General features: G+C 43.8%; 1 protein-coding gene and 1 pseudogene across 1 annotated transcript in view; one reads left to right on the top strand and one right to left on the bottom strand.

The window, feature by feature from the left end:
* Positions 1-13,057, bottom strand: part of LOC145399091 (protein mono-ADP-ribosyltransferase PARP12-like) — a 28,241-nt gene extending 15,184 nt beyond the window's left edge. The window contains exons 1-2 of the mRNA XM_080271841.1: positions 12,916-13,057; positions 12,152-12,367 (exon numbers count right to left, since the gene is read on the bottom strand). Of these exons, the coding sequence (XP_080127967.1) occupies positions 12,152-12,367; positions 12,916-13,057 (358 nt within the window). The remainder of the gene's footprint in view (positions 1-12,151; positions 12,368-12,915) is intronic.
* Positions 13,058-17,885: 4,828 nt separating this feature from the next.
* Positions 17,886-18,008, top strand: LOC145399190 (5S ribosomal RNA; annotated as a pseudogene).
* The last annotated feature ends 9,865 nt before the right edge of the window (positions 18,009-27,873 follow it).

Genomic DNA, 27,873 nt, shown 5'->3' on the forward strand with positions numbered 1-27,873 from the left:
CCTAATTTTGGCACTGTTTTCAGGTCAATCTTCCATATTCAGACATCAAAATACACATAGAAAAAAAAGAAAGAAAAAAAAAAAAAAACGACATATACAACTGCATGGATAGTACCTCTCCTAATATTAGCACTGTTTTCAGGTTAATCTGCCATATTAGACATCAAAACACGCATAGGAATATCCAAAGTAATGCTAAACATCAAGAAAACCAAGGAAAAAAAAAAAATGATAACCAAAAAACACCCAACCTGTACACTGCTGTATGTACAGTACCCCTCCTAATTTTGGCACTATTTTCCAGTCATTCTACCATATTGAGACATCAAAACACACAAAAGATTATCCACATTAATGCTAAATATCATGAAAACATTGCATAATGAGGAAAAATCCATAAAAAAACAGAAGACGGTTTTAAAATTGGTTATCTGTGACGAGTGACAGCTCCCAGGCCTCAAAAAAAATTCCACGGCCAAATATGTCACCGGAAATTAGTTACTGCATATTGGTATAAATGGTATACTGTCATCTTCGCTGTGCTTATACTATAAGCTAATAAAAACACACAAAACTGATAAGCAAAAGTATAGAAATACAGGGAGAATAAAGTATTCAGGAGTCAAAATTTACCTTCATATAACTTCCCACCATCCTAGTGTAAAATTTTGCCACCACCTTCCTAGAGTTAAGCATATACTGTATCTAGATGCAGAATTTCATGAGCTTTCTTGTGGCAGCTGCTGTTTGCAGATGATACTGCACTGGTGGCTGATTCAGAGGAGAGATTGAGACAGTTGGTAGAGGAGTTTGGAAGGGTGTGTGAAAGGAGAAAATTGAAAGTAAATGAGAATAAGAGTAAAGTGATGAAGTGTACGAGGTTGGTAGATGGTAGGGGGATGAATATAGTTTTGAATGGTGAGTTGCTTGAAGAGGTAGAGTGTTTTAAATATTTAGGGTCACATGTTGCTGAAGCATGGGGGAGAGATAGTAGTAGAATGGATGTGGAAGATGTGCAGATTGGCCTGGGAGGAAGGTAGAGTCCCGGAGGATTGGAAGTCAGGTATAATTATTCCCTTGTACAAAGGAAAAGGGGAAAAAGAAGTGTGTGGTAATCATAGGGGCATTTGTCTTCTTAGTCTAATAGGAAAAGTGTATGGTAGGATACTTATTGACAGAGTTAGAGAAAGAACAGAGAAATTAGTTGGAGAAGAACAGGGAGGCTTTAGGAAGGGAAGAGGGTGTGTAGATCAGATATTCATTCTCAGATCTTTAGTGGAAAAGTTTCTAGAGATGGGAAAGAAGTTGTATGCGGCTTTCATGGATTTGGAGAAAGCATATGACAGGGTGGATAGACTAGGATTGTGGAAAGTGTTAAGAATATATGGAGTAGATGGGAAGTTGTTGAATGCTGTGAAGAGTATGAACGATGGTGCGAAGGCTGCAGTGCGTGTGGATGGTGAACTAAGTGAATTTTTCTCTCTGAAAGTTGGGTTGAAACAGGGATGTGTCATGTCTCCATGGTTGTTCAATCTGTACATGGATGGGGTAATAAAAGAGGTACAAGGTAGGGTAGTGGATGTTGGAGTGGCCCTGGTGAGAGAGGATAGTGTTTGGAAACTCCCTGTACTGTTGTTTGCAGATGTTACTGTGTTGTTGAGTGAAGACGAAGGGGAGCTGCAAGGCTTGGTGGATGAGTTTGAGAGAGTGTGTAAGAAACGGAATCTAAAGGTGAATGTAGGGAAGAGTAAAGTGATGGTCTTTGAGAGAGGTGAAGTCAGTGAATGTACAGCGAGGTTGGATGGTGAGGAATTGGAAAATGTGAGTACGTTTAAGTACTTGGGTAGTGTGATGAGTAAGGATGGAGGTTTGGAGGGTGAAGTGCTTGAAAGGGTACAGCAGGGCAGAAAGGTTGCTGGTTCTTTGAAAGCAGTGATAAGAAACAGGGAAGTGAGCATGGAAGTGAAAAAGTTACTACATGACAGTATTGTGATACCAACTCTAACGTATGGAAGTGAAGCTTAGACGTTGTTGGAAGGACACAAGTCAAGAGTGAGAGCAGTGGAAATGAGTTATTTAAGAGGAGCCTGTGGAGTCACATGGAGAGACAGGCTGATGAATGAGGATATAAAGGAGTGTTGTGGTGTTGATGTGGACGTGATAGGAAGCGTTATGAGGAACACACTGAGGTGGTTTGGCCATGTGGAGAGGATGGAGGGTGAAAGACTGACGAAGAGAGTGTATGTGAGTGAGGTGGAGGGGGAAAGAGGGAGGGGGAGGCCGAGGATGAGATGGAGAGATGGGGTGGAGAGGTATATGAGAGAGGGGGGTGTGAGTTGGGAGCAGGGGAGTGAAATGGCGGGGGACAGGGCGACTTGGAGGCGATTTGTTTGTGGCCACCCCAAACGGGATTGAGGCGTCTGGCAATAGATAGATAGATAGACATGTTGCTGTGGATGGAAGAAGAGATGCAGAAGTGAAGTTTAGAATGAATGAAGTAGGTAAGGTGCTGGGAGGAATGAAAAAATTGTTTAGATGTCGTTCCCTTAGAATGGATGTAAAGAGAAGACTGTATGAGGGTGTTGTGGTACCGACTGCGTTATATGGGGCTGAAACACGGAATATGGGTGTAGCAGAGAGGAAAAGTTTGAATGTAATGGAGATGAGGTGTCTAAGGAGTATGTGTGGAGTGACGCGTATGCATCGAGTGAGAAATTATGAAGTGCGAAGGAGGACTGGAGTTGTTCGGCAGATGGCTGGTAGAGTTGAGCAGAGGATGTTGCGATAGTTTGGGCATATGGAGAGAATGGATAATGAGCGATTGGTGAAAAAGATAACTATATCTGATGTGAGAGGTGTAAGGATGAGAGAGAGACCATGAATAGGATGGATGGACAGTGTGAAGAAAGCGCTGGATGCGAGTGGGATGTCTGTTGAGCAAGGAAGAGAGGCTGTGCATGACAGAAATAAGTGGAGAGAAATTGTGAATGAATAAATGATGACACAGCCATGAGGGGATATTCTCCCGCATTTGGTCTGATCAGCTAGTCAGGTCAGGTGCGGGTAAGGGGATGGGTGTATTATGATGTGGCAGGAGTAAACCAGCTTTGCTGTCGGGCCCTGCTGCGGATGTCACTGATTGCACTGCGCAGTTGACCGTTGTGCGGTGTGATGCGGTGAGGATTGTCCCTTCTCCTCTTTGGGGCTAAGATGCGAATGAATGTGTTTGAATGGACGAGCAAATAGGGAGTGTGTCGTCCTGTCTCGGCTACCTCCCTTTCCTTGGGGGAAGCAGCCTAGGTATATAGATAGATAGATTGATTCTCGTGACCACTTCGGAATTTCAATACAGCTAACAGTAGTTGAATAAATGGCAAAAAAAATTTGAAAACTCACAAGATAGTGTTATCACCGCTGAGGAGAGTTGGGACTAAGGGAATGAGGGGGAAGCCAGGAGGGTATGGACGAGGGAAGGGAGGGGGGGAGAAGCAAGGCTGTGGGCAGGATTCTTTCCCTTCTATCAACAGTTGGACAGGCACTTTTACCATACACTTACTCGTGGCTTGTGGTCTGTTAGACGCCGAGTAGCCATGCGGAAACACAACTCAAGGTGACCAGGGGACTTTCAACATTCGGTAGAGGGCAGACGGCTGCTGTTGCCAAACATGTACTCATGGTCTGTGGTCTGTGTTCGATGGAGGTGGCAGTTGGGAAAGACCTAGCCCGGTGGCCGCATGATATTGGACATTCGGTGGGGATGCGTACGGATGGTTTGACATCGCCTGCAGGTTACAGTCGTATTAGTGTACTCGGGTGCAGGAGGTTTGTTGGGAGTGATCGGACGAGTGCGTGGCTTTGACCATTCAGTAAAGGGGTGGACAGACATTTTAGCTCTGGCTGCGGGTAACAGACTACTTCCCGCTCACGGCTCAGGCCCAGCAGTCACGATACGGAATGTTTGAACATGTTGACTGGCCAGCCGAAGTTCTCGGAAACTTTTACGTCCGGATAATAGTAAGTAAATTCAGATAATGGTTTAATAGAGCCAAGGTCCAGCATCTGGATAATAGGCATATCCAGATAAATGAGGGACTGCCATATTTTCAAAACACTTTGCCTTGAACAACCCGAATGTAAACATATGATTATTTATCGACTGATGATGCGATCCGGACAGTCTTTTCAATGGTCCCTCTTTATGTCATTTTAGCTATTGTTCTGGTTGCTGAGTTCCTTATTTCCTTCTGTCTAATTTTCCTACCTTTATTTAGAAATTCCTTTGTATTCCCAAAGTGTTCTTTCTCAAACAGCCCAAATGTAAACACATGATATACTGATGTCATGATCTTCATCAACGCATGAAATACTTTCTAAGGCTTTCGTAATTATTAATACCTGTATTTATTTAACGTTATTATTATATATTCCATGATAGGTTTGATGACAGTCCAATGGTCAAACATGAAATATTCTTTGATGAGTTGCCTAGTTGTCCACACTGTTTTGTACCTCATCTGATGGGCGAGAATCTGTACCCCAAATGACAATGTTCACTCCACCTAAGACTATCTATCTATCTATCTATTGCCAGACGCCTCAATCCCGTTTGGGGTGGCCACAAACAAATCGCCTCCACGTCTCCCTTTCCCCTGCCACTTCACTGCCCTGCTCCCAACTCACACCCCCCTCTCTCATATACCTCTCCACCTCATCCCTCCATCTCATCCTCGGCTTCCCCCTCCCTCTTCTCTCCTTCACCTCACTCACATACACTCTCTTCGTCAGTCTTTCACCCTCCATCCTCTCCACATGGCCAAACCACCTCAGTGTGTTCCTCATAACGCTTCCTATCACATCCACATCCACACTACAACGCTCCTTTATATCCTCATTCGTCAGCCTGTCTCTCCATGTGACTCCACAGGCTCCTCTTAAATAACTCATTTCCACTGCTCTAACTCTTGACTTGTGTCCTTCCAACAACGTCTAAGCTTCACTTCCATACGTTAGAGTTGGTATTACAATACTGTCATGTAGTAACTTTTTCACTTCCATGCTCACTTCCCTGTTTCTTATCACTGCTTTCAAAGAACCAGCAACTTTTCTTCCCTGCTGTACCCTTTCAAGCACTTCACCCTCCAAACCTCCATCCTTACTCATCACACTACCCAAGTACTTAAACGTACTCACATTTTCCAATTCCTCACCATCCAACCTCACTGTACATTCACTGACTTCACCTCTCTCAAAGACCATCACTTTACTCTTCCCTACATTCACCTTTAGATTCCGTTTCCTACACACTCTCCCAAACTCATCCACCAAGCCTTGCAGCTCCCCTTCGCCTTCACTCAACAACACAGTATCATCTGCAAACAACAGTACAGGGAGTTTCCAAACACTATCCTCTCTCACCAGGGCCACTCCAACATCCACTACCCTACCTTGTATCTCTTTAATTACCCCATCCATGTACAGATTGAACAACCATGGAGACATGACACATCCCTGTTTCAACCCAACCTTCAAAGAGAAAAATTCACTTAGTTCACCATCCACACGCACTGCAGCCTTAGCACCATCATACATACTCTTCACAGCATTCAACAACTTCCCATCTACCCCATATATTCTTAATACTTTCCACAATCCTTGTCTATCCACCCTGTTATATGCTTTCTCCAAATCCATGAAAGCCGCATACAACTTCTTTCCCTTCTCTAGAAACTTTTCCACTAAATATCTAAGAATGAATATCGGGTCTACACAACCTCTTTCCTTCCTAAAGCCTCCCTGTTCTTCTCCAACTAATTCCTCTGTTCTTTCTCTAACTCTGTCAATAAGTATCCTACCATACACTTTTCCTATTATACTAAGAAGACAAATGCCCCTATGATTATCACACACTTCTTTTTCCCCTTTTCCTATGTACAAGGGAATAATTATACCTGACTTCCAATCCTCTGGGACTCTACCTTCCTCCCAGGCCAATCTACACATCTTCCACATCCATTCTACTACTATCTCTCCCCCATGCTTCAGCATTTCACCACACACTCCATCAATTCCTGGGGCTTTCCCCGATTTAACTTTCTTCATTGCTTCCACAACTTGTATCCTACCGATTTCTTCCTGTTTTCTCATCTCCCTCCTTCTCCCAGCCATTCCCCAGCCACTTATACTCGCATTACTTCCATCCTCTATGTTCAACAATTCCTTAAAGTGTTCTCTCCATCTGCTCACTTTTTCTCCCTTCTCCACTAGTAATCTACCATTTTTATCTTTCACTCCCCTGCTAACTTCAGTTCAACCCTGTCTTACTCTTTTCACCTCTTTCCAGAACATTTTCTTACAGTCCCTCCACTTTACACTCAAATTTCTTCCAAAATCCTCATCCGCTCTCTTCTTACTCTCTTACCAATCTTTTCACCTCTCTCTTTCTTTCTACATATAACTCTCTCTTCCGCCTCTCGACTTCTTCCACGCCCCTATTTCTCATCCATTCATTGTATGCTTTCTTCTTTTGTGCCACAGCCTGTTTAACCTCTTCAGTCCACCACGCTGTTCCTTACACCCCCCTCCGTCTTCTCTTCCTTCCACGCACCACATCACATGCTGCACATATTTCTTCTGTAAATATCTTACACACACCTTCCACGTCTCCCATCTGCTCCAATTCATATTTGCCCAATCGTTCCTCCACTTCTCTCTTATACTCTGCCTTTTTCTCATCCTATTGTAACCTTTCCACTCTCCTTGCAACTACTCCTTCCTCTCGTCTTTCCCTTCTTCTATTCCTCCATCTTACTTGCATTCTAATTCTGGCCACCACCAAGTACTGGTCAGAAAGTCCACTCCTCCAACCTCTATACACTCTTGCATCCTTTACACATCTTCGCATGCTTTCATCCACCCACACATAATCAAAATATATATATATATATATATATATATATATATACAGTAAAATCTCAAATTTCGACAGTTTAGAATTCGATGAATCAAATTTCGATGCATTTTGGAGTGGTCTGCCTACCTTACTCTTCGATGCAAATTCGCGAATTTTGATGCTTTCAGGGCCAGACTCCAACCAAAACAAGCAAAGATAATATGTCTGATGCGAACCAAAATGCTAGAAATGAAGGAAAATTATAAGAAAAAGTATGAACCTAACCTAATATCGTATGTAACATGTGCTTTCAGGGCCAGACTCCAACCAAAACAAGCAAAGATAATATTTTTGATGCGAACCAAAATGCTAGAAGTGAAGGAAAATTATAAGAAAACATATGAGCCTAACCATATGTGGACATGCATTTCACTGCAATTTAGTTGTATTATTTTCTTTGTATTTTCGTCACAACTTACCTGTTTCGAAATGGCAAGCAAGAGTGGTTCTTTGGGTAGCAGTGGTAATGTACGAGAGCAGCCTGGCACCTCTAAATCTTTGCAGCCAAAGGAGAAATGGCAGTACAGGAAAGGGCAAAAATACACCAAGTATACACTTGGTAATCTTTTCATCCTCAATAATATCCATCAACATACCCACATCCCACACCAAGCCCTCTTCCTCCCATCATCCCCAGACATCACCTTTGGCTCCCCAAACCTCACCCCCACAACATCCTAGAGAGTGGTCAAAACCCTTGACTCTGACCACCTCTCAGTCATCATCACTACCAAATCCAGAATCACCCCAGATGGCCACAGACACACATACACTAATTATAAGAGAGCCAACTGGCTGGCCTTCACAACTGAAACAGAACAACACTTTGAAATATTAAACAGTTGGGTCTGGTTAGTACTTGGATGGGTGACCGCCTGGGAACACCAGATGCTGTTGGCATCCCTACGTCAAGTGGGGTTGGTGGAGGATTAGTGCCCCTCCCTGTAAAACAATTAACTCCAAGCCCTTGGCCACCCTGTCTGGGATACATGGCGTCTGGCAATGAATGAATATCCATCACAAACATCAACACCAATGTGCACACTTTCAAAACAATTATTCATAATGCAGACAAAAGACACATTCCTAGAGGCAACAGAAAGAAACACAACACCAACTTCGCACCAGAAATTCAAGGCCTCATCAGTCAACGCAACACACTACGACACTCCCCAACACCCCATACACAAGACACCATACAACAAATACAAGAACTGAAAACTCAAATTAAGAATAAAATATCAGAACAGCAAACACTAAATTGGAATAATTTTTTCCAAACACTTGATCACAAAACAAACACCTGCAAACTCTACAAAACATTAAACAGCATCACACTCTCCAAAAACAACACTACACAATCACATGCTGCCATCACAACAACAGACACCATATCGTCACCCTCATAAAGAAATTGCCTAAGTCATTTTTTCTAGTTTTCAAGAAATCGAGAAAAACCTGACTCATTTTCATAACTTTTAAATGACTTAGGCAGAAACTTGAGGTGCATTTTAGACCACTCACACCCTAGACCTGGCAAAGGCAGCCATACCAATAGGTGTGCCATGTGATGAAGAATTGATTGAGGCAAAAATCCAGAAACTGCCAAAAAATGACTTAGGCAATTTCTTTATGAGGGTGATGATATACAGTGTACTCAAACAAACAACAAGCAAACACTCTCATCAATCACTTTTCACATGTCAGCCATCTAATCCCCCATCGCGATGACCGACATGTCATCTGACACAAGAGACAGTTCCCCACAGACCCAGACTTCGAACCTTTCGCTTACAGCCAGATGAAGCACATCATTAGCAACCTTAAGCACACATCTGCCTGTGGACCAGACAACATAAGCGACATACACCTTAAACACCTTGGACCACAAGGCATACAAGCACTCACCAACATATCAAACTACAGCTACTCACACAACAAAATACCCAACACCTGGAAGCATGCCACTATCATCACTATCCCCAAACCCAACAAAGACCCCATGTTACCTTCCTCACACCGGCCCATCACACTCCTCTGCACCCCCTGCAAAATCACTGACAACTGGTATTATAATTAGTTTCACCTCACATCCCCCCAGCCCAATCAAAACATGGTTTTAGGGACTACACTCCATAAACACTCTTCCTACAGACCTTAGACAGAAAGTTTTTGATGGTATCAATTCAGCTAGGTCACCACACAGAAAACTCGTAGTCACACCAGACATTAGTACAGCTTTTGATGCCATTCCTTGCCACAACCTTGCAAACAAAATATTTGACATAAACATGCACAATAACACAAAAAGATGGCTGGCAAACTATTATGCAGGCAGATGTGCACATGTAACATTTGCTGGTCAGTCATCGAACAACAGAAACGCCACAAACGGAGTCCCACAAGGATCTGTTTTGTCCCCTACTCTCTTAAACCTATACATGCATGACATACCCACACCCCACACACCACGAATACACATAGCTTCCAATGGGGACAACGTAACACTTACGGTACATGTACACAGCAAAATGCAAACACAGCCACGCACATCCTCCAAACTTACCGCAACCCACTACACAAATGGTTCACCACGAACAGGCTCAAAATAGCCCCAGCCAAATCTACAGTGATCCTTCTCACAAATTGGACAGCAGAGCACAGTCACATTCCACACCTCACCATAAACAACACTCCCCTACCACACACCCAAAATCCTTGGTGTAACATAATAATCATCATCATCATCATAATCATCATCATCATCATCATCCGGACCTCCTTTCCCACCCAAGGGCAGGGTGTCAGGCATAGCAATGTCCAGACAGCACAAACTTGCCCAATCCAATGGGCCACGCTTCCATTCACTCATCATTCAAGCCCTCGGAATCCTGGCTCTACCGGATACGCCAAAAACATTCATCACATTCTGCAGCTTCACACAAACGTATCCAATTGAGTCAATCCGGACACTGCCATGCTCACAAGGGTGCCAAAATCCCTGATCATGCACTTCTCCTCACAACATTCATCCAGCCAGCTCGATCTCGTCATTTCCCTTGCCTCACCGACTTCCAAACCTCTCTTCCTCAAACACTCATCCACCACATCTCTCCATCTTCTCCTTGGCCTACCTCGCCTCCTCCCTCCTTTAAATTCACTCAGGTATACATTTTTCACCACTCTACTGTTATCTATTCTTTCCACATGACCATACCATCTCAGGACACTCTCTTTGATTCTCGTGTCCACCGACTTCCTCACTCCACACCTTTCACGAATCACATTATTTCATATCCTATCCACCCTCTGTACTCCATATATATTTCTCAGCAGTCCCATCTCCATTGCTCTTACTCTTGACTTTTCATTTTCATGCCACACCATAGTCTCACACCCATATGTTAGAGTTGGCACTAACACTCCCTCATGTAAGCCTCGTGCAGCTGCAACACTCAAGCCTCTGTTTCTTATCAAGGTCTTCATTGCACCAGTTACTTTTCTGCCTTGTGTCACTCTACTTTCAACTTGTTTTACATGTTTTCCTCTCTTTTCTGTCACTGTACCCAAGTATTTGAACTCACTCACCAATTCCAGTCTCTCTCCATTCACTGTGACATAACACTGGGAGTCACCCTTTCTCTCAATAACCATCACTTTACTCTTCTCTACCTTTACTCTCATGGCACGATGCTCACAGACATCACCAAAACTCTGCACTAGCCTACCAAGTTCTTGTCTGGTACTTCCAAGCAGTACTGCATCATCAGCATATAACAAATTTGAGATATTCCATCTATCACCATTCGTTACCAATGCCATCCCTCTCTCCATTACTCGTGTTTTTACTTCTCTCATCACCCCATCCATATATATATTGAACAACTATGGGGACATCACACAACCTTGTCGCACGCACACACCGATCGTGAACCATTCACTTAGATGCCCAATAACCCTTACACATGCTTCGCTACCATCATAAAAACTCTTGACAGCACCTAGCAGTTTACCATCTACAACATATGTGTGCAAAACTTTCCACAATCCCTCTCTGTCTACTTTGTCGTATGCTTCTTCCAGATCCATGTATGCCATAAACACCTTATGGTCCTTCTCACAAGCCTTCTTTGCTATCTGTCTCACTGCAAATATTTGATCCACACATCCTCTGCCACTCTAAAGCCACCCTGTTCATCACTCACTAGGACTTCTGATGTCTTTCTTACTTTCTCTATAATAATTCTTCCATATACAAGCATGGGCGATTGTATGTGTATGTGCTCCAACAGAGGATCGAGTGGCAAGAGTGAAAGATGAGTTTTGGGCGAGAGTAGAAGCATGTATGGACAAGTTTGAGAGGAGCGAGAGAGTGCTGTTGATTGGAGACATGAATGGCAAAGTTGGGAATGTATGAGTGGATGGAGTGGTTGGTCAGTGGGGTGTGCCAGCTGAAGTAGATGGGAATGGTAGTGCTTTGGTGGACATCTGTGCTGGTAAGGGGTTGGCAATAGCCAACACCTACTTTCGTCATAAGATGATCCACCGGTATACATGGAGAGTAATGAGGAGGATGGATGGTGAACTTGTTGAACGAAAGGCAATGATAGACTACGTGTGTGTGGATGAGCGAATGAGAAGACAAGTGTTGGATGCAAGAGTGTGGAGAGGGTGGGGGAATGGAGTCTCGGACCATCACTTGGTGATGGCCAAGGTAGAGCTGCAAAGAAAGTGGTTGAGGAGACGAAGGGGAAGACAAGAGGAAGTTTAATTCAATTCTAGCCTTTACTGGTAACCAATGCAACTCAGGAACGAGGTAGTCGAGGTCCTCGGAGGGAGACCAAAGATAAACCGTGCTGCCCTGTTCAACACAGACTGAACTTTTGGTAGTATATTATTTGGAAATCCAATCCACAGTGAATTACAATAATCGACACGAGACAAGACCACTGCATGGACCAATGTTAAGAGGCAACGTCTGTTCAGGGATTTTTTTACAGAGTACAGATTTCTGATATGCAAGTTACACCCTGACAACTTGATTAGTAAGTTCTTTGTAATTTAACTTCGAACTAAAACAAACACCCAGATTTCGAATAGAACTAACTGGATGAAACTGTGACACACCAATGTTCAAAACCAGGGCGTTATCAGTGTCATCACCCCTTCCGTTTCCTCTGATGATGATGATCTCAGTGTTACCATCATTCAGTTTAAGTTTCCTCCTAGCCATCCAAATCTTAATATCAGACACTAGAGATTCAAGCTTAGTCTTAGCATCATCAATATCAGACATCTTAACACTGAGCTGAGTGTCATCAGCATAAAAACGATAGGCCACATCGTGAGCATCAAGACAATAAACTACTCGTGTAGAAAGCAAATAGAATTGGACCCAAAATTGATCCTTGAGGAACTCTGAACAGAAGGGGAGCATAATCAGAGCTAGTGTAATCAACAACCACTCTCTGAGATCTGTCTGACAGATGCAACTTAAGAAGCAAAAAAGCACTATCACGAACACCATAAAAATAAAGACCATCCAACAACAGTTTATGATCTACTGAATCAAAAGCTGCAGACAGATCCAACAGAACTAGGAGAGAGGACATCCCACTACAGGTGTTTGCCACCAAGTCACTATGACTCCTTGTTAATGCAGTTTCAGAAAGGTATTTTCTGGATGCTGACTGAACAACAGGAACAACTCTGTTGTGTTCCAGTAGTGGTAGGAGTTGATCAAGTATGGCACACTCAATAATCTTGGATAAGAAAGACAGGTTAGAGATGGGACGATAATTTTTCATGCTCTTGACATCAAGGCCAGGTTTCTTGATTAGGGGCCTAAGCAAAGCACACTTCTCGGACTGCACAAAATTACTTCCTATGAAGCATCTATTTATTATGTTGCAGATAAATTCTGCAGCGTGCTCGTACACATCAGGCAGTTGTGTCATGCTACACGCCTTCTTCAGGGTCCTCCAGGTCAACGGAAGCTTCCACTGCTGCTCGCTGTTGCTGCTCTCGTAATTCCCAAACTTGGGAAGACTCCTCTCTCTCATGCTTCTTCACTTCAGCATTGAACAACTTCTGGTAGATACCAAGCATGATGCCTCGGCGGCCTTCTTCCTGTTGAGCCGTGGGCAAATGTTTTGTTAAGTTCTCTGATATAACATTTGACTTTATTTACATCCAGTGGATGAAATGTTGAAAGCATATGACCCCCAGTGCACACTGACTGGAAGTCAACTAAGTACACATCATAACTGTTGTCTAAATCATTTCTTATGCGAGATATATGCAAGATATCCAAGTTGTAAAAAATGAGGCAAAATCAGAAGCCAACTGAGATTCAGATACAGAAGTTGATTTAACAGTTACATTCCTCCGACCAACCAAATTGTTCACAACTGCAGACTGTTTTTATTTTTTTTTATCACCACCAAATGAGTCAACTTTATTTTGATAATACCTACCCTTTTAGGCTTTTACAGTGTGAACAACTACTCTTCTCGCAAAAACATGACGCAAACGAGTTATTAGGTCCGCTGCAAGTGCCTCTCACGTTCTGCCTTTCTGCGTTGTCTATGCAAAGAATTTATGGATGGACCATACCACGAAGAATGATCATGTACAGGTACAATGATTGTTTTTACTACCTCAGGACAATAATGATCAAAAACTGACCTAAGCTTATTGTTATATATATATTAACCAATTCATCAGAAGAAAGATTTGAAGAATCAATGCAGTTTAAATGATGATCAATTTCAAGACACATCAAAAGGCAGTCAACATTCCTATAATTTCTGAACCTGATGACCTTTTTATAGGAAGGGGATTTTGGGATATCAAAACAAAGAGTGATTAGAGAATGATCAGAGATGCGGGGGTCTACTGAGTCAACTTCCACATCAGATACATGCATGAAACCAACAGAGGGCAAGATCAAGTCAAGGACATGTCCCAAGAAACGAGTTAGATCACTCACATGATTGAAAAAATTATTCTGGGTGATCAACTCTAGGAATTCTGAAGAAATTGGTTTTGACTCCAGAATGTCAACTCAATAACTGAAATCACCACAAACATGAAGTCCTCCAGATTTAAGAGAAAGCACTTCAAGAAACTGGCCAAACTCCTCCATAAAACCTCAATCTGTGCCTGAATGACCTGGTCGATAGACAACTGTAATTCTAATGGTAATCTTATGGAAGTTTATTAATCTATCTATCTATCTATCTATAGCCCGACGCCCTAATCCCGCAAAGGGTGGCCGCAGACAAAACGCCTCCAAGTCACTCTGTCACCCACTATTTGACTCCCCTCCCCCCAACTCACCCCCCCCTCCCTCATATACCTCTCAACTCCATCCCTCCACCTCATCCTCGGTCTACCCCTCCCTCTCCCTCCCTCCACCTCACCTACATACACCTTCTTAGGCAGTCTTTCATTCTCCATTCTCTCCACATGTCCAAACCACCTCAGTGTATTTCTCCTAATCTTTTCAACCACATCCACATCTACCCCACAACGTTCCTTCACTTCTTCATTTGTCAACCTGTCACTCCACATGCTCCTCTCAAGTAACTCCTTTCCACTGCTCTCACTCTTGACTTGTTCCCCTCTTGCAATGTCCACGCCTCGCTTCCATACGTCAGGTTAGGGATCACAATACCATCATGCAGTGACTTCTTAACTTCCATACTCACCTCCCTATTTCTCATCACTGCTTTCAGTGTACCAACAACCTTTCTTCCCTGCTGTACCCTTTCACGTACTTCATCCCCCAAAGTTCCATCCTTACTCATCACACTACCCAAGCACTTGAATGCACTCACATTCTCCATATCCTCACCATCCAACCTCACTGCACATTCTGTGACTTCATTCCTCTCAAACACCATAACTTTACTTTTGTTTACATTAACTTTCAGCTTCCTCCTCCTACACACTGTCCCAAATTCATTAATACTTCCATAAATTCAAATAAAGATGGGGTAAGGTCTGAGTCTAAGAGATAAGCGTTTGCAAGTGCCGCCGAGTACTTATGTGCTACGCCTCTTACCAGATGGTCAGCAGCAGGCCTGGGAATACTTTTAATGGAATGTGTCTTTGGCAATGCACTACGAATAATATTAATATCAGACTCATACAACCAGATTTCAGTCAAGCACAAAATGTCCAGCTCGTGCTGATTTAGTTTCATTAACATAGTCTATCTTATTACGGATGGAACGAATATATAAAAGATCCATCCTTAACTGGTTCAAGAGGGATGTAGTCAGTTATCTGAATGGTCAAAATTGATGTTTTCAATCAGTATATTCCTCTGTGCGTATGGAAGTTAAGAAGTCACGGCATGATAGTATTGTAATCCCTACCCTGATGTATGGAAGCGAGGTGTGGACCTTGCAAGAGGGAAACAAGTCAAGAGTGAGAGCAGTGGAAATGAGTTACTTGAGAGGAGCATGTGGAGTAATGTGGAGGGACAGGTTGACCAATGAAGAAGTGAAGGAACGTTGTGGGGTGGATGTGGATGTGGTTGAGATTAGGAGAAATACACTCAGGTGGTTTGGACATGTGAAGAGAATGGAGAATGAAAGACTAAGAGGGTGTATGTAGGTGAGGTGGAGGGAGGGAGAGGGAGGGGTAGACCGAGGATGAGGTGGAGGGATGGAGTTGAGAGGTATATGAGGGAGGGGGGGGTGAGTTGGGGGGAGGGTAGTGAAATGGTGGGTGACAGAGCGACTTGGAGGCGTTTTGTCTGTGGCCACCCTTTGCGGGATTAGGGCGTTGGGCTATAGATAGATATTCCTATGAGAAATCATAATTGGACAATCTCTACTTGAGGCAAAATGGGCAACTAACTGTGAATCACAATTAGCTTCTTGATGTCTTATGGAAGTGCCATTGATGCATTTAGGAGAATTTCTGTTACTACAATCCTTAGATTTATGGGCTCCAGCACAGAAAAACACATTTAGGTTCATAATTTTCTGTAGAACACCTCTCAGATGTATGACCAAAGCCCTGACAGTGATGACACAGTGTAACCCAGAATCTGTCAAAAGCTCGGCATCTTGTATGATCCACATAGATATAGTTGCCCTGTTCTACAATGGAGGATCTCACCTCTGGTGACATCTTCATGACAGCAGTTTTTGTGTCATTTCCTGTTCTTGTGAAGAAAGGTTGAGGGTACAACCTCGATTAACGAGAACCTTAATATTATTGTTTTTTCTCAGAATGTTTGGGATGATGTCAGTCACCCAAGGAAAAGGAAAGGCCCATCACAGTAATTTTTTCGCAGCGTCTTCCTTGGCTCTGATACGCAGCAAGTGCCATTAGAGCCAAAATGATCACTCAGTACCCCAGTTGCTTCACCTTTGGCCTCAGCTGACGGAAACTTCATTACTAGCCCATCAGCCTTGGTCATTTAAACAACACATCACAAACATTAAAGACAAAATAATACCAAGTCCCAATGCCTTAAGGCCACTTGCCCATACAACATTTGGACACAACAAAAAAACCACCACCATCATCATCGTCATCCAATCCTACATTGCCCCATGAGGAGCGTAGAAGCCAAGGGAGAGGCAAGTTGGTCCTGACATTTATGATGAGAATGACCAGCCTCACTCATCCCTGAGTGGCATTACGTGAGCAATAAAGCCCAACCATCCCGTCACTAGCTCAATCCGATTGGAGTGCCGTAATTACCCACTAGACCACCAGGCGCCAAAATTTGGTTATATGGTTACCATCCAGCATAGTATCGTAAATGGTTTCCTGGTGTATAGGAATCCATTAGGCTTGTCACTCAGTGTAGAGTCACCCACAGGCAGAAGGAAGAGGAAAGAATGAAGGAAAGAAAGACAAGAAGGAGTGTGAAGTCACCCATAGGCAGAAGGAAGAGGAAAGAATGAAGGAAAGAAAGATAAAAGAGGATGGAAAGAAAGAAGGATGGAGGAGAGGAAAGGGCAGACACCCGAGAGCAGCACTACATCAAGTGAATGGATGGTGCGCACCCCCACCTACCACAAGAGACCACCACCACAGTATACAAACAATATATATATGTTCATTGATGAGTTATGCAAGCCCTGCTTGGACTTCTAACCTCACTAAAACACACTACATCACTCTACAGACCATTCAGAACAAGGCCCTAAAAATAATCAGAGGCTGCACAACTACTACACCCACAGACCACCTACACCAAGAAACCAAAGTCCTCAAAGTCAAGGATCATCTAGAAATAAGAGGTACACAAATTCTCACTGCAATCTCCACAAACCCACACCATCCACTACACTACATAGCAGCACATCCACACACACCAAGGAACATCAAAACAACACCCAGCACATGATATACACAAATACTGTCGTCTCTTCCCCCTAGCCCACCTCAAACTAGCTTCCAGAAGCATTTCAATACTCAAATTGCTCGCCACTCCATTCAGTCACTAAAAGACAACAAACAGCTGCATGCAAAGCCTCCTGATATCCACCTTTCTGAATCCTGTCTATCTCATGTGGACAGAGTCCACCTGGCCAAGCTGAGATGTGGGAATCATCCAGCCCTCTTATCAGACGAGGCAGGATGACTCTGTCACTGATGCCTGTCCAGGATGCAACACAGCACCTCATACTATTAAGCACATTATGGGAGACTGCATTCACACAATCACCTGCACCAACAACACAACAGACACTCCTTGAGAGCTCTGTGGGAAAGCCCAGTCTCAGCTGTGGCCTTCCTCAGGGACTCGGGGCTGTTTGGCCAGACTGGCTAAAGAACAACTACTACTACTACCCTTTGTCTGTTGGCTTACATAGGTTTTGAGCATGCTGTACATATGTATTTGTTGATGGGTCTTGGACTGCTCTCAATGTCACCAGCTAGAAGAAATCTTCGAGAAATGACAGCCGGAAAGTCATTTCTCGGTGTTGAGTACACCGCTGCCCGTCCGATCAGCGAAGTTAAGCAACGTTGGGTCTGGTTAGTACTTGGATGGGTGACCGCCTGGGAACACCAGATGCTGTTGGCATAACGTTCTCCCTACGTGTCAAGTGGGGTTGGTGGAGGATTAGTGCCCCTCCCTGTAAAACAATTAACTCTAAGCCCTTGACCACCCCATTTGGGATACATGGCGTCTGGCAATGAATGAATGAATGAATGAGAAAAAACAGTGTTGTTGTATGTGTTGTGTTGAGCAGTAATGAAGTACTGTATACTACTTCAGTACAGTCAGTCTACCTGTAACAAGGCTAACTGATTGATATCAGGATCAGTGTTATGTAAACTGACTTTATGGTAGATACACAACCTGTGGTGAACATCCTCCCCCAGAGTCATCCCTAATAACCCCAATGTTTGCCCTAACCACCTCAAACTGGGCTTTAATGTAGCAAATGACGATAAACATAATTACAAACATTTTGTTTTGTAATTAACTTCAGGCGTGGAGGCAGAACACACCCTCACCCCACACCATCACCCAGACCACAGCATCACCTACTCCATAGACCAGGTGTGGAGGCAGAACACCCTCACACAGACTACAACCTCACCCGACACCATCACCCAGACCAAACCCTCACCCTTCATCATAACCCAGATCACAGCATCACCTTCACCATCACCCAGACCAGGTGTGGAGCCAAAACACACCCTCACCCCATATCATCACCCAGACCATCACCCAAATCGCACCCTCACCTAGACCATCGCCCCACACCATCACTCACAGACACCATCATCCCTCACCAAGAACCCCCTGAAGAGTCACACAGTTTGTGCTGTGTCAGATAGTTTCATGCATTGACAGGTAATGCCATATTTGGCCATGTTTGGGACTGCATCCCACACTGCACTGAAGTAATTCAGGACCAAACCAAGTGTATACGGTACTAAATTATATGCTCATACCATTATGTGAGAACATGTCATTGGTGAACTGACTTTATCCCTTTCAGCACCACAGCATCAGCCTCATTTTACTCTGGATACAGTACCATTAGAGGATTACATTAAGTTTAGGATGATATTTTTCATAATCAAAGGGTTAAAAACCATCTCTAGTTACTCATGCACTACAATTATATCTTTATTTTTTCTGACTAACAATGGGCAACTTCATGAAGTTTGGAAATTGTCTAAAGTAATGAATGGGATATGGCTTGTACTGTATTGATGAAGGCCTATAGTTACTGCTAAGCTTAAAATTTCATGCACTGATTCATCTCAGTAATTTACTTTTAATAATCTAACTCCCACACTTTCCTAACGAAAACCTGTTAGTGCTTACATGCCTTAAGATCACAATGGTTCCAATAAATTATGTTAAAATCATCACTGATAACAAATCACGAATATAATGCGGATAGAAACTTTATGCTGCATCAATATATACCACAGCAAGAATTTAAGCTACAATGAGTAGTTCTGTACTTGTTTAACACTAGTCTGTCTGCGAAGCAGACCTACTGGTATTATTCTTATTTCAGCATATAATCGATCAGGATATTTTGAGAGTGAGTGGTAGGTGGGGGCACTCACCATCCACTCACTCGATGTAGTGCTGCCCTTGGGCATCTGCCCTTTCCTCTCTTCCATCCTTCTTTCTTTCCATCATCTTGTCTTTCTTTCCTTCATTCTTTCCTTGTCCTTCTGCTTTTGGGTGACTTTACTCTCCCTCCTCTGTCTTTCTTTCCTTCATTCTTTCTGCTTCCTTCTGCCTGTGGGTGACTTTACACTGAGTGACAAGCCAAATGGTTTCCTGTAAACCAGGAAATCATTTACTACACTGGGTGGTAACCATATTACCAAATTTTGGTGCCTGGTGGTTTACTGGGCAATTATGGCACTCCAATCAGATTTAGCCAGTGAAGGTTTACATCCAAGGGGAGGTTGGGCTTTGTTGCTCACGTAATGCCACTCGGGGATGAGTGAGGCTGGTCACTCTCATCTTCAATGTCAGGACCAACTTGCCTAGTCCCAGGCTCCTATGCTCCTCATGGGGCAATGTAGGATTGGATGATGGATGGATGGATTCTATGGTTACCAGCAGATCTCATCTGAGCAAACATTTTATCTTCTATGACATTTCCGTTGGACATAAATAATAATGGATTTATCATTTTTTTATTCTAGCCAGTTGGTGATCATACATTAGTGTACTACGACAGGGAGTAGAAATAATTTTGAAATGTTTGAAATTGAAAATAATTTGTGCATTTGTGTTGGTGTGGCTTTTGGCTAGTGTATTGTCTTATATTCTTGCAGAATTTGGTGTATGTGATAATTTTTTGTCAACTTTGATCCTAGTTGCATTAATGATGATTCTGAAGTGAAAAATTGTTTCATCAAGTACTAAAGTGCAACAGTGTCCAGAACCTGTTTAAGCACCTCATCCATGCGGTGGTGGATGCCCTTCCATGTGGGAATGTGGGGCAACGAGACTGGTGACAAGGTGGCATAGATAGACTCTCCACCACATGATGTGTAAGAGAGGACACACTGTCTACTTGGCCACAGCTTTTCGGGCGGCATGGGATGCTGATCTTCCAAACACTGCATTGGATCGTGCGACTTGTACTTGGCTTGCCACCCTTGAATTTGAGCATTTCTGTGTCTTGGTTTTAGCCCTGACATGCTTTGGTACTGGACATGTAGGCCTGACATTCCATCTCCACCAACTGAAGCCATCCATTTGTGTTGTCCATGTGGAAACTGTATACTGTACTACTTTATCCTGCACTGCCCCACACTCCACCCTAAGCACACCATCTTAAAGGATCATCTAGCTGCCCTAGGAATCTTGGACTTCTCTCTCCCCACACTCCTTGAAGGAGTGGGCTTCAGTCAACCACTTCTTCACCTGTGTGTCTTTCAAAGATGTAAGCAGCTATACAACCTCACTACATCATCCCCTTGTGATGTTGCATTGTTTCTTAATTATGAGAAGTGTGAGCTATGCTTTATGCTATGTTATTGAATGGGTATTACTTCAAGAGTCATGAAAGTGAAAACATTAACAGCAACTGTAATGGAATGGGTATTAGCTACATTAAACCGCACATGTCTTATTACCCCGATGTGGCCAGTGTAACAATTTATCTATCTATTGCATGATGCCTCAATCCTGTAAGAGGTGACCAAAAACAAATCGACTCATGTCTACCATATCCCCTGCCATTTCGCTGCCCTTCCCCTGGCTCGCACCTCCCTCTCTCATATACCTCTCCACTCCATCCCTTCATCTCATCCTCAGCCTCCCCCTCCCTCTCCTCCCCTCCACCTTACTCACATACACTTTCCTCATTAGTCTCTCGCTCTCCGTCCTCTCCACATGGCCAAACCACCTCAATGTATTTCTCTAAACACTTTTTATCACATCCACATCCACACCACAATGCTCCTTCATTTCCTCATTTGTCAGTCTGTCTCTCCATATAACTTCATATGGTCCTCTCAAATAACTCATTTCCACTGCTTTCTCTTGACTCGTGTCCTTCCAACAAGGTCCAAGCTTCACTTCCATACGTTAGAGATGGTTTCACAATACTATCATGCAATGATGTTTTTACTTTCATGACTCACTTCCCTGTTTCTTATCAACTCTTTCAAAGAACCAGCAACCTTTCTTCCCTGCTGTACTCTTTCAACTTCGTCTTCCAAACTTTCATCCTTAGTCATCACATTACCCAGCTACAGTACTTAAATACACTCACATATTTTATTTCCCCATCAACCAACCTCACCGTACATTCAGTGACTTCATTTCTCTCAAAGACCATAGCTACAGTAATCTCTCGATTATCCGACGTAATAGAGCCATCAGTACAGTAAAACCTCAACATAACGGACTTCAATAGACAGGAATTCATTTTTATCGCAGTCGGAGCCGACCAGATTAAATTCTTATACAACATATTGGAAAAAGTCTAATAAAGCCAGAAGCGGTTTGGACTGCCTGATCATTTCAGCTATGTTCACCACAATAAGGTAAATAAAGGTAAATAATAGACATGTTTATCAGTGTACAGTACAGTATCACTATATATACCATTTGATTATTATAGTGAACATATAATACAGTACAGTACTGCGATGGTAGTGAAAACAGTTTAAAAACCGTTGTTGTGATCTGGACTAACGTCTGATATATCACAAAAAGTCTGGGTTAGCAAGGGGAAGTCCAGATGTTGCTTTTATCGGAATTTCGTTTTTTTTGGAATGGCTTAGGCCCCAATTAGTCCATTATAGTGAGGTTTTATTGTATATCCAGATATAGACGAAATTTGGAAATGGAGGAATATCCTACCTACCAATACCCCACCCATACCCAACCTGTAGGTACATCCATCCATCATCCAATCCTACACTGCCCCATGAGGAGCGTAAGAGCCCGGGGCTAAGCAGTTGGTCCCGGCATTTAAGATGAGAGTACCCACAAAATAATATTCATTACCCTTGTGCTGTGATACAATATGACATAAGGACCAAGGGTTTTGGACTACTGCCAGTACCAAATGAACACAGTTTCACTTTTTCAAATCATTTCAGAGTTCATCGCACCCAGAGGTAACCATAATTTTTTTGGTGGGTATACAGTCCCCCACCTAATTGTGGAAACAGGATACAAAAATCCACACTGGCAGACGAAAAAAGATGTATTCCAAATAGTTTCGCCGACAGCTGTCGCCCTCCTCGGTGGATCTACAGACCAAGAGTGGTACATACAAATGCTGAGAAGCTGCTTATAAGCAGGGTGAGGACACGTTTTCCCAACCACACCTGATGTGACCTCACCAGGCTCTCCCTCTACTCTGTCCACGACCTGAGTGAGGGATTACAAGGGGCGGCAAGGACCTTGCCACTAATCCTCACATCATTGGATCTAATTTATACATTCCTTCACTATGGTTAAAATTATTATCTCTCTCTATACATACAGCTTCCACTATCCTACATTTCTTATAGTTACTACATTTGTACAATACTTGGCTATAATTCCAGTCGATTCTATGGTCGTTTTTTGAAAGAGTGAACATACATTGCATTATTTATGTTGCCTATCTTGGTTAGTTTTGATGCAGATTCACTTTTTACTAAAGTCCCTATTGAAGATGTAATTAGTTTCTTGAAAGAAAAATTACCTAATTGTAACACTGATCTCAGCATGCCACATGATGTCTTTCTCTAACTTATGAGGCTGTGTGTGAAGCGCAATGCATTTTTTTTGGTGATAAGTTTTTCATGCAAAAGTTTGGTATGGGTATGGACTCGCCCCTCTCTTCCATTCTTAGTAACCTGTACATGGAATATTTTGAATCCAACCTTCTTACCACCATATCTCCTCAAAATTTAATTTGGTATAGGTACACTCAACCCCCTGCTATCGCGCGTTCAGCTATCACGTTTATCTGCTGTCACGCACACATCAAATGCACAACCATACATGCTATCACGCACCCCAAGACCAGCATCACACGTCGAGTTTGAAGACAGCCTAAGCGAAACTTATTCACACGGCACTTCATACGAGGTTTGCCGAGGATACGATGGTTAATCGGAACAGTAACGTGGTAAAATTGCTGACGATACCATGGGCATTTGGAATGCATCTGAACAGATTCCTGCTGAGGATACGACGGGCAAAACAGTGACAGTGTGAACAAAACCCATTCGACTCAAAAGAATATATCATACTACAGCATTGAAATTTAGCCTAACACTGAATACTTATTAACACTGTACAGTAATCACTCCAATATCCGACGTAATAGAGCCATTGGTAGGTCCGGTTATTGGTTTTGTCTGGATATTGGGCCCCAGCTTATGGACTTGTACTTATGGACCCTAACTCAGAGAAACACCTATACAACTCCCTCTGGACATGCATAGCACTTATTTAACACCCAAATCACATCAATAAGGCACATAAATGACTGAAATAAATGCAAAAGAAACATAAAATCAGGGTTTAGAAGTATGTTCATACATTAATAAACATTCTGGTACTTATGACCCTAACCTAGCCTAACTCAGAAAAACACATTCCTACTGCACATGCATGAGGTAAGTATAGTATGGAAAAAAGTACAGTATGAAACATTCTGGTATGTATAGTATGGAAAAAAGTACAGTATGAAACATTCTGGCTACTTACAGCAAGTCCCTGGCCACCTCGATGAATACCCACAAAGATCCATAGGGCTACTTCAATTCACGACTCTCTTTGAACAAGAAATATCTAAGGAATAGCCAACATTCCTGGTTTGCTTGCACCCAGGAAAAGAAGACAAAGCAGACAGTAAAAACATACGTAATTCTACTTCAATCCATTAATCGTCATCCAGAATAGAAAAGACTTATCTGTGGTTTCCTTGTACCCATGAAGGAAAAATAGATATATGGTAACCGCCTCCTCTCGGACTCTGACAGTAAGAACGATTTCCTGAAGCACTTGCAGTACACTCTTCCTGAAGTCTTGCACTGAACTTAGTCAATAACACACAGAAGTCCGTTCTCTTCACAGTGTTCACTTTAGTCCAAATAATCTTCCATTTCAATTTAGTGTTGCACATTAACTTTTCCCAATCTTTTCAAAATTTCCAAAGCCAAAACAAAGAAGTTTATTTACGTTAAATTTAGTTTCCACTGAGTCTTTTCTCTCAACCCGAAAACCTTAACACAACACACCATTTTTTTCACTGCACAACACTCAAAATTCCCGTGTGGTCTAGTGGAGAAGTTCTTGCTGTTTATTCACTGTCAGAGTCCGAGAGTATCGCTGGCAGGCGACCAAGGGGTGCAACGCTAGGTCGTGGTGATGGCGTACCCACTGCAGAGGACTCTGAGGAAAGCCGCAAACTCACGTCGAGCGGTGACTCCACCGTGGCTGATGTGCTGGGCTGTAGCTCGGAGCATGAGGGCCTGTCTTGGGGAGGCAACGGAGTGGAGCCAGGGCTTGGCACAGCGGGGGTCACAGGCCTGAAAAAACTGTCAATCGTTGACTGACGCAAGGACCGACAATTCTGACGATTGATGATGCGCTGCCTGAAAGCACGCACTTCCTCCACGAGTTCCAAGGGCCCCATCTCCCTGTCGCAGTCCGGGTGTTCCAGGTAGTCTAGGACGAACTCTAGATGTTCCCGGAGTGCGCTCAGCTTGGGGATGGCTGGAGTACTGTCCTGCTGAGAGGAGTCCGCATCATCGTCGCCTTCGTCGTCGGAATCTTCAAGTTCGGGACTGACACCAGCAACTGAAGATGCGATCTCGATATCAGACAACGTCTGATACCCAGGATCGCCCTCGTCGTCGTCCAACCACTCACGAACATCGTCCACATCAACAACGTCGCCGTGCGTATGTAGCTGTGCATGGAAGTCATCCACGTCAAACCCTAAAAAAATAGTACTCCACATCCGTTCTGAGAAGAAGAACAGAACCCAACCATTTTCAAGAGTTTTCACAGGGACTTCCTTCCATGCACTAGCCCAGTTGTACAGCGCAGACTTGATGTTGTAGCGGCGAAGGTTTTCCAAAGTCCGCTTGCCTCGTGTGTCACGTCCTTCCCTGCACTCGTCCTCGTCCTCGAGAACAACCATCACCTCGTCCAGGAACTTCCGACGGTACAGGCGCTTTGTTGCCACGATCACTCCTTGGTCCATGGGTTGAATGAGAGCAGTCGTATTAGGTGGCAGAAACATGCACCTAATACGGCCATTCTCAGCAACCAAGTCCTTGTCGCACGGGTGGGCAGGTGCATTGTCGAGGAGAAGGAGAGCCTTTACCTGGTCGCGAGGGATTCCCAGTGTCTTCGTCTGGTAATGGATGACCTCCTTGACGAAGTGACGGTGAAACCAGTCTTTGAAAATCACAGCTGTGAACGATGCTTTCAAAGAATGGTACCAGACGACAGGAAGGACATCCAACACCCCACGAAGGCACCGAGGTTGCTTTGCACGGCCAATAACAACGGGCTTAAGCCGGTGCATTTCGTTAGTACTGGCACAACACAAAGCAGATATCCGTTCCTTGGAAAGCTTGCGGTCAGGTACACGCTTCTCCGTCTCCAAGGCTAGAGTGTTCATTGGCAGCGAATGATAGAACAGGCCAGTTTCGTCAGCATTGTAGACTTGACCGAGAGTTAGGCCCTCCCTGTCGATCAAGCCTTTCACCTTGTGCCGAAACTCGTCAACTCCATCCTCGTTAGCGTCCAATGCTTCGCCATGTGCTTTACGGTTAGTAAGGCCATGTCGCAACTTGAACGCGAAGAGCCAACCCTCGGATGCCTTGAAGTCTAGGGCATCGTGAAGCCTTGCGAACTTCTCAGCAGCAGCCTTCACCTCCGTTCCACGTACCATCACACCAGCTGCACGCTGCTGTCGGTACCAAATCAACGTGGATCGGTCGATTTCTGCAAACTTGGGGGTAAACATAACCTTCCTTTCCACGTTGCATTTGCTTCGCGACGAGAAGTCAGCCGTGTACTGCATGAGTTTGTCTCGGGAACGTTTGATATCGAACAAAGCCAGGTTGTGCTCGCGAAGAATGCGGGAAGAAGACCAACCCGCATCAACTTTCTCCAATATCTCCCTCTTCTTTTCCAGAGTCAACACCATTCTTTTCCTTTTCTCAGGTGGCGGGGCCATCTTCACACACACTAAGAGGAGGCCTGAGAGCAGCAGGAGGCCCTGCAGCAGGCACGGCACCACCACAAAAGCGAGCACGTGGGCAGCCATCGCGAAGAGCGTAGGTCCAGTCGCGGTGAGAGACAGGCGGGAAGTGGGGAGGATGCAGCGGCGCTCTATCGGATGTTGGAGGAATGACGCACCAAAACAATGCTCTCCCGCGGCAAGTTCAAATTACGGACGGAAAAAAATCTTTTTTTTTTTTTATAATTTTTTGGGGTTTTCGGACCATTTTGGGAATGTTGGATCCCAGGACGATAAGGTCCGGGTAGTGGGGATGTTCGGTTATTGGGCGTCCGGATATTAGAGTGATTACTATTTTAGAATAAATTACAATAGTTTTGAAACCCTTAATATAAAGAGTTAATATTTCCTATGCTGAGAAACTGTGATGTCGATAAAGTAATCACATGTTTACAACTGAGACGGGGCTCTGGCAACAGTATGAGGAGGAACGTGTGTGATAGCGTGCAAGTTTTGTTCCACTTAAATCTTCCTCGGCCGTTACTGATACGATGTACCGTGTGATACCCCCTTTAGCTGTGGACACTAAGAAATCATGGAGACAGCTAAAGAGATCTGGTGGCAATTAAGCCACTCCCAAGCCTCGGAGCCCATCAAACCACCCAAGCCTTAATCCTTATAAAAGTGTGATGGCCTTTTATGTTGTTCATTTATTCATTATACTGTTATCTATCTATCTATCTATTGCCAGACGCCTCAATCCCGTTTGGGGTGGCCACAAACAAATCGCCTCCAAGTCGCCCTGTCCCCCGCCATTTCACTGCCCTGCTCCCAACTCACACCCCCCTCTCTCATATACCTCTCCACCCCATCCCTCCATCTCATCCTCGGTCTCCCCCTCCCTCTTCCACCCTCCACCTTACTCATATACACTCTCTTTGTCAGTCTTTCACCCTCCATCCTCTCCACATGGCCAAACCACCTCAGTGTGTTCCTCACAACGCTTCCTATCACATCCACATCCACACCACAACGCTCCTTTATATCCTCATTCGTCAGCCTGTCTCTCCACGTGACTCCACAGGCTCCTCTTAAATAACTCATTTCCACTGCTCTCACTCTTGACTTGTGTCCTTCCAACAATGTCCAAGCTTCACTTCCGTATGTTAGAGTTGGTATCACAATACTGTCATGTAGTAACTTTTTTACTTCCATGCTCACTTCCCTGTTTCTTATCACTGCTTTCAA

This window comes from Coenobita brevimanus, chromosome 47, assembly GCF_032717465.1.
Source record: "Coenobita brevimanus isolate Jiangsu-jjx chromosome 47, ASM3271746v2, whole genome shotgun sequence".
NCBI lineage: Eukaryota > Metazoa > Arthropoda > Malacostraca > Decapoda > Coenobitidae > Coenobita > Coenobita brevimanus.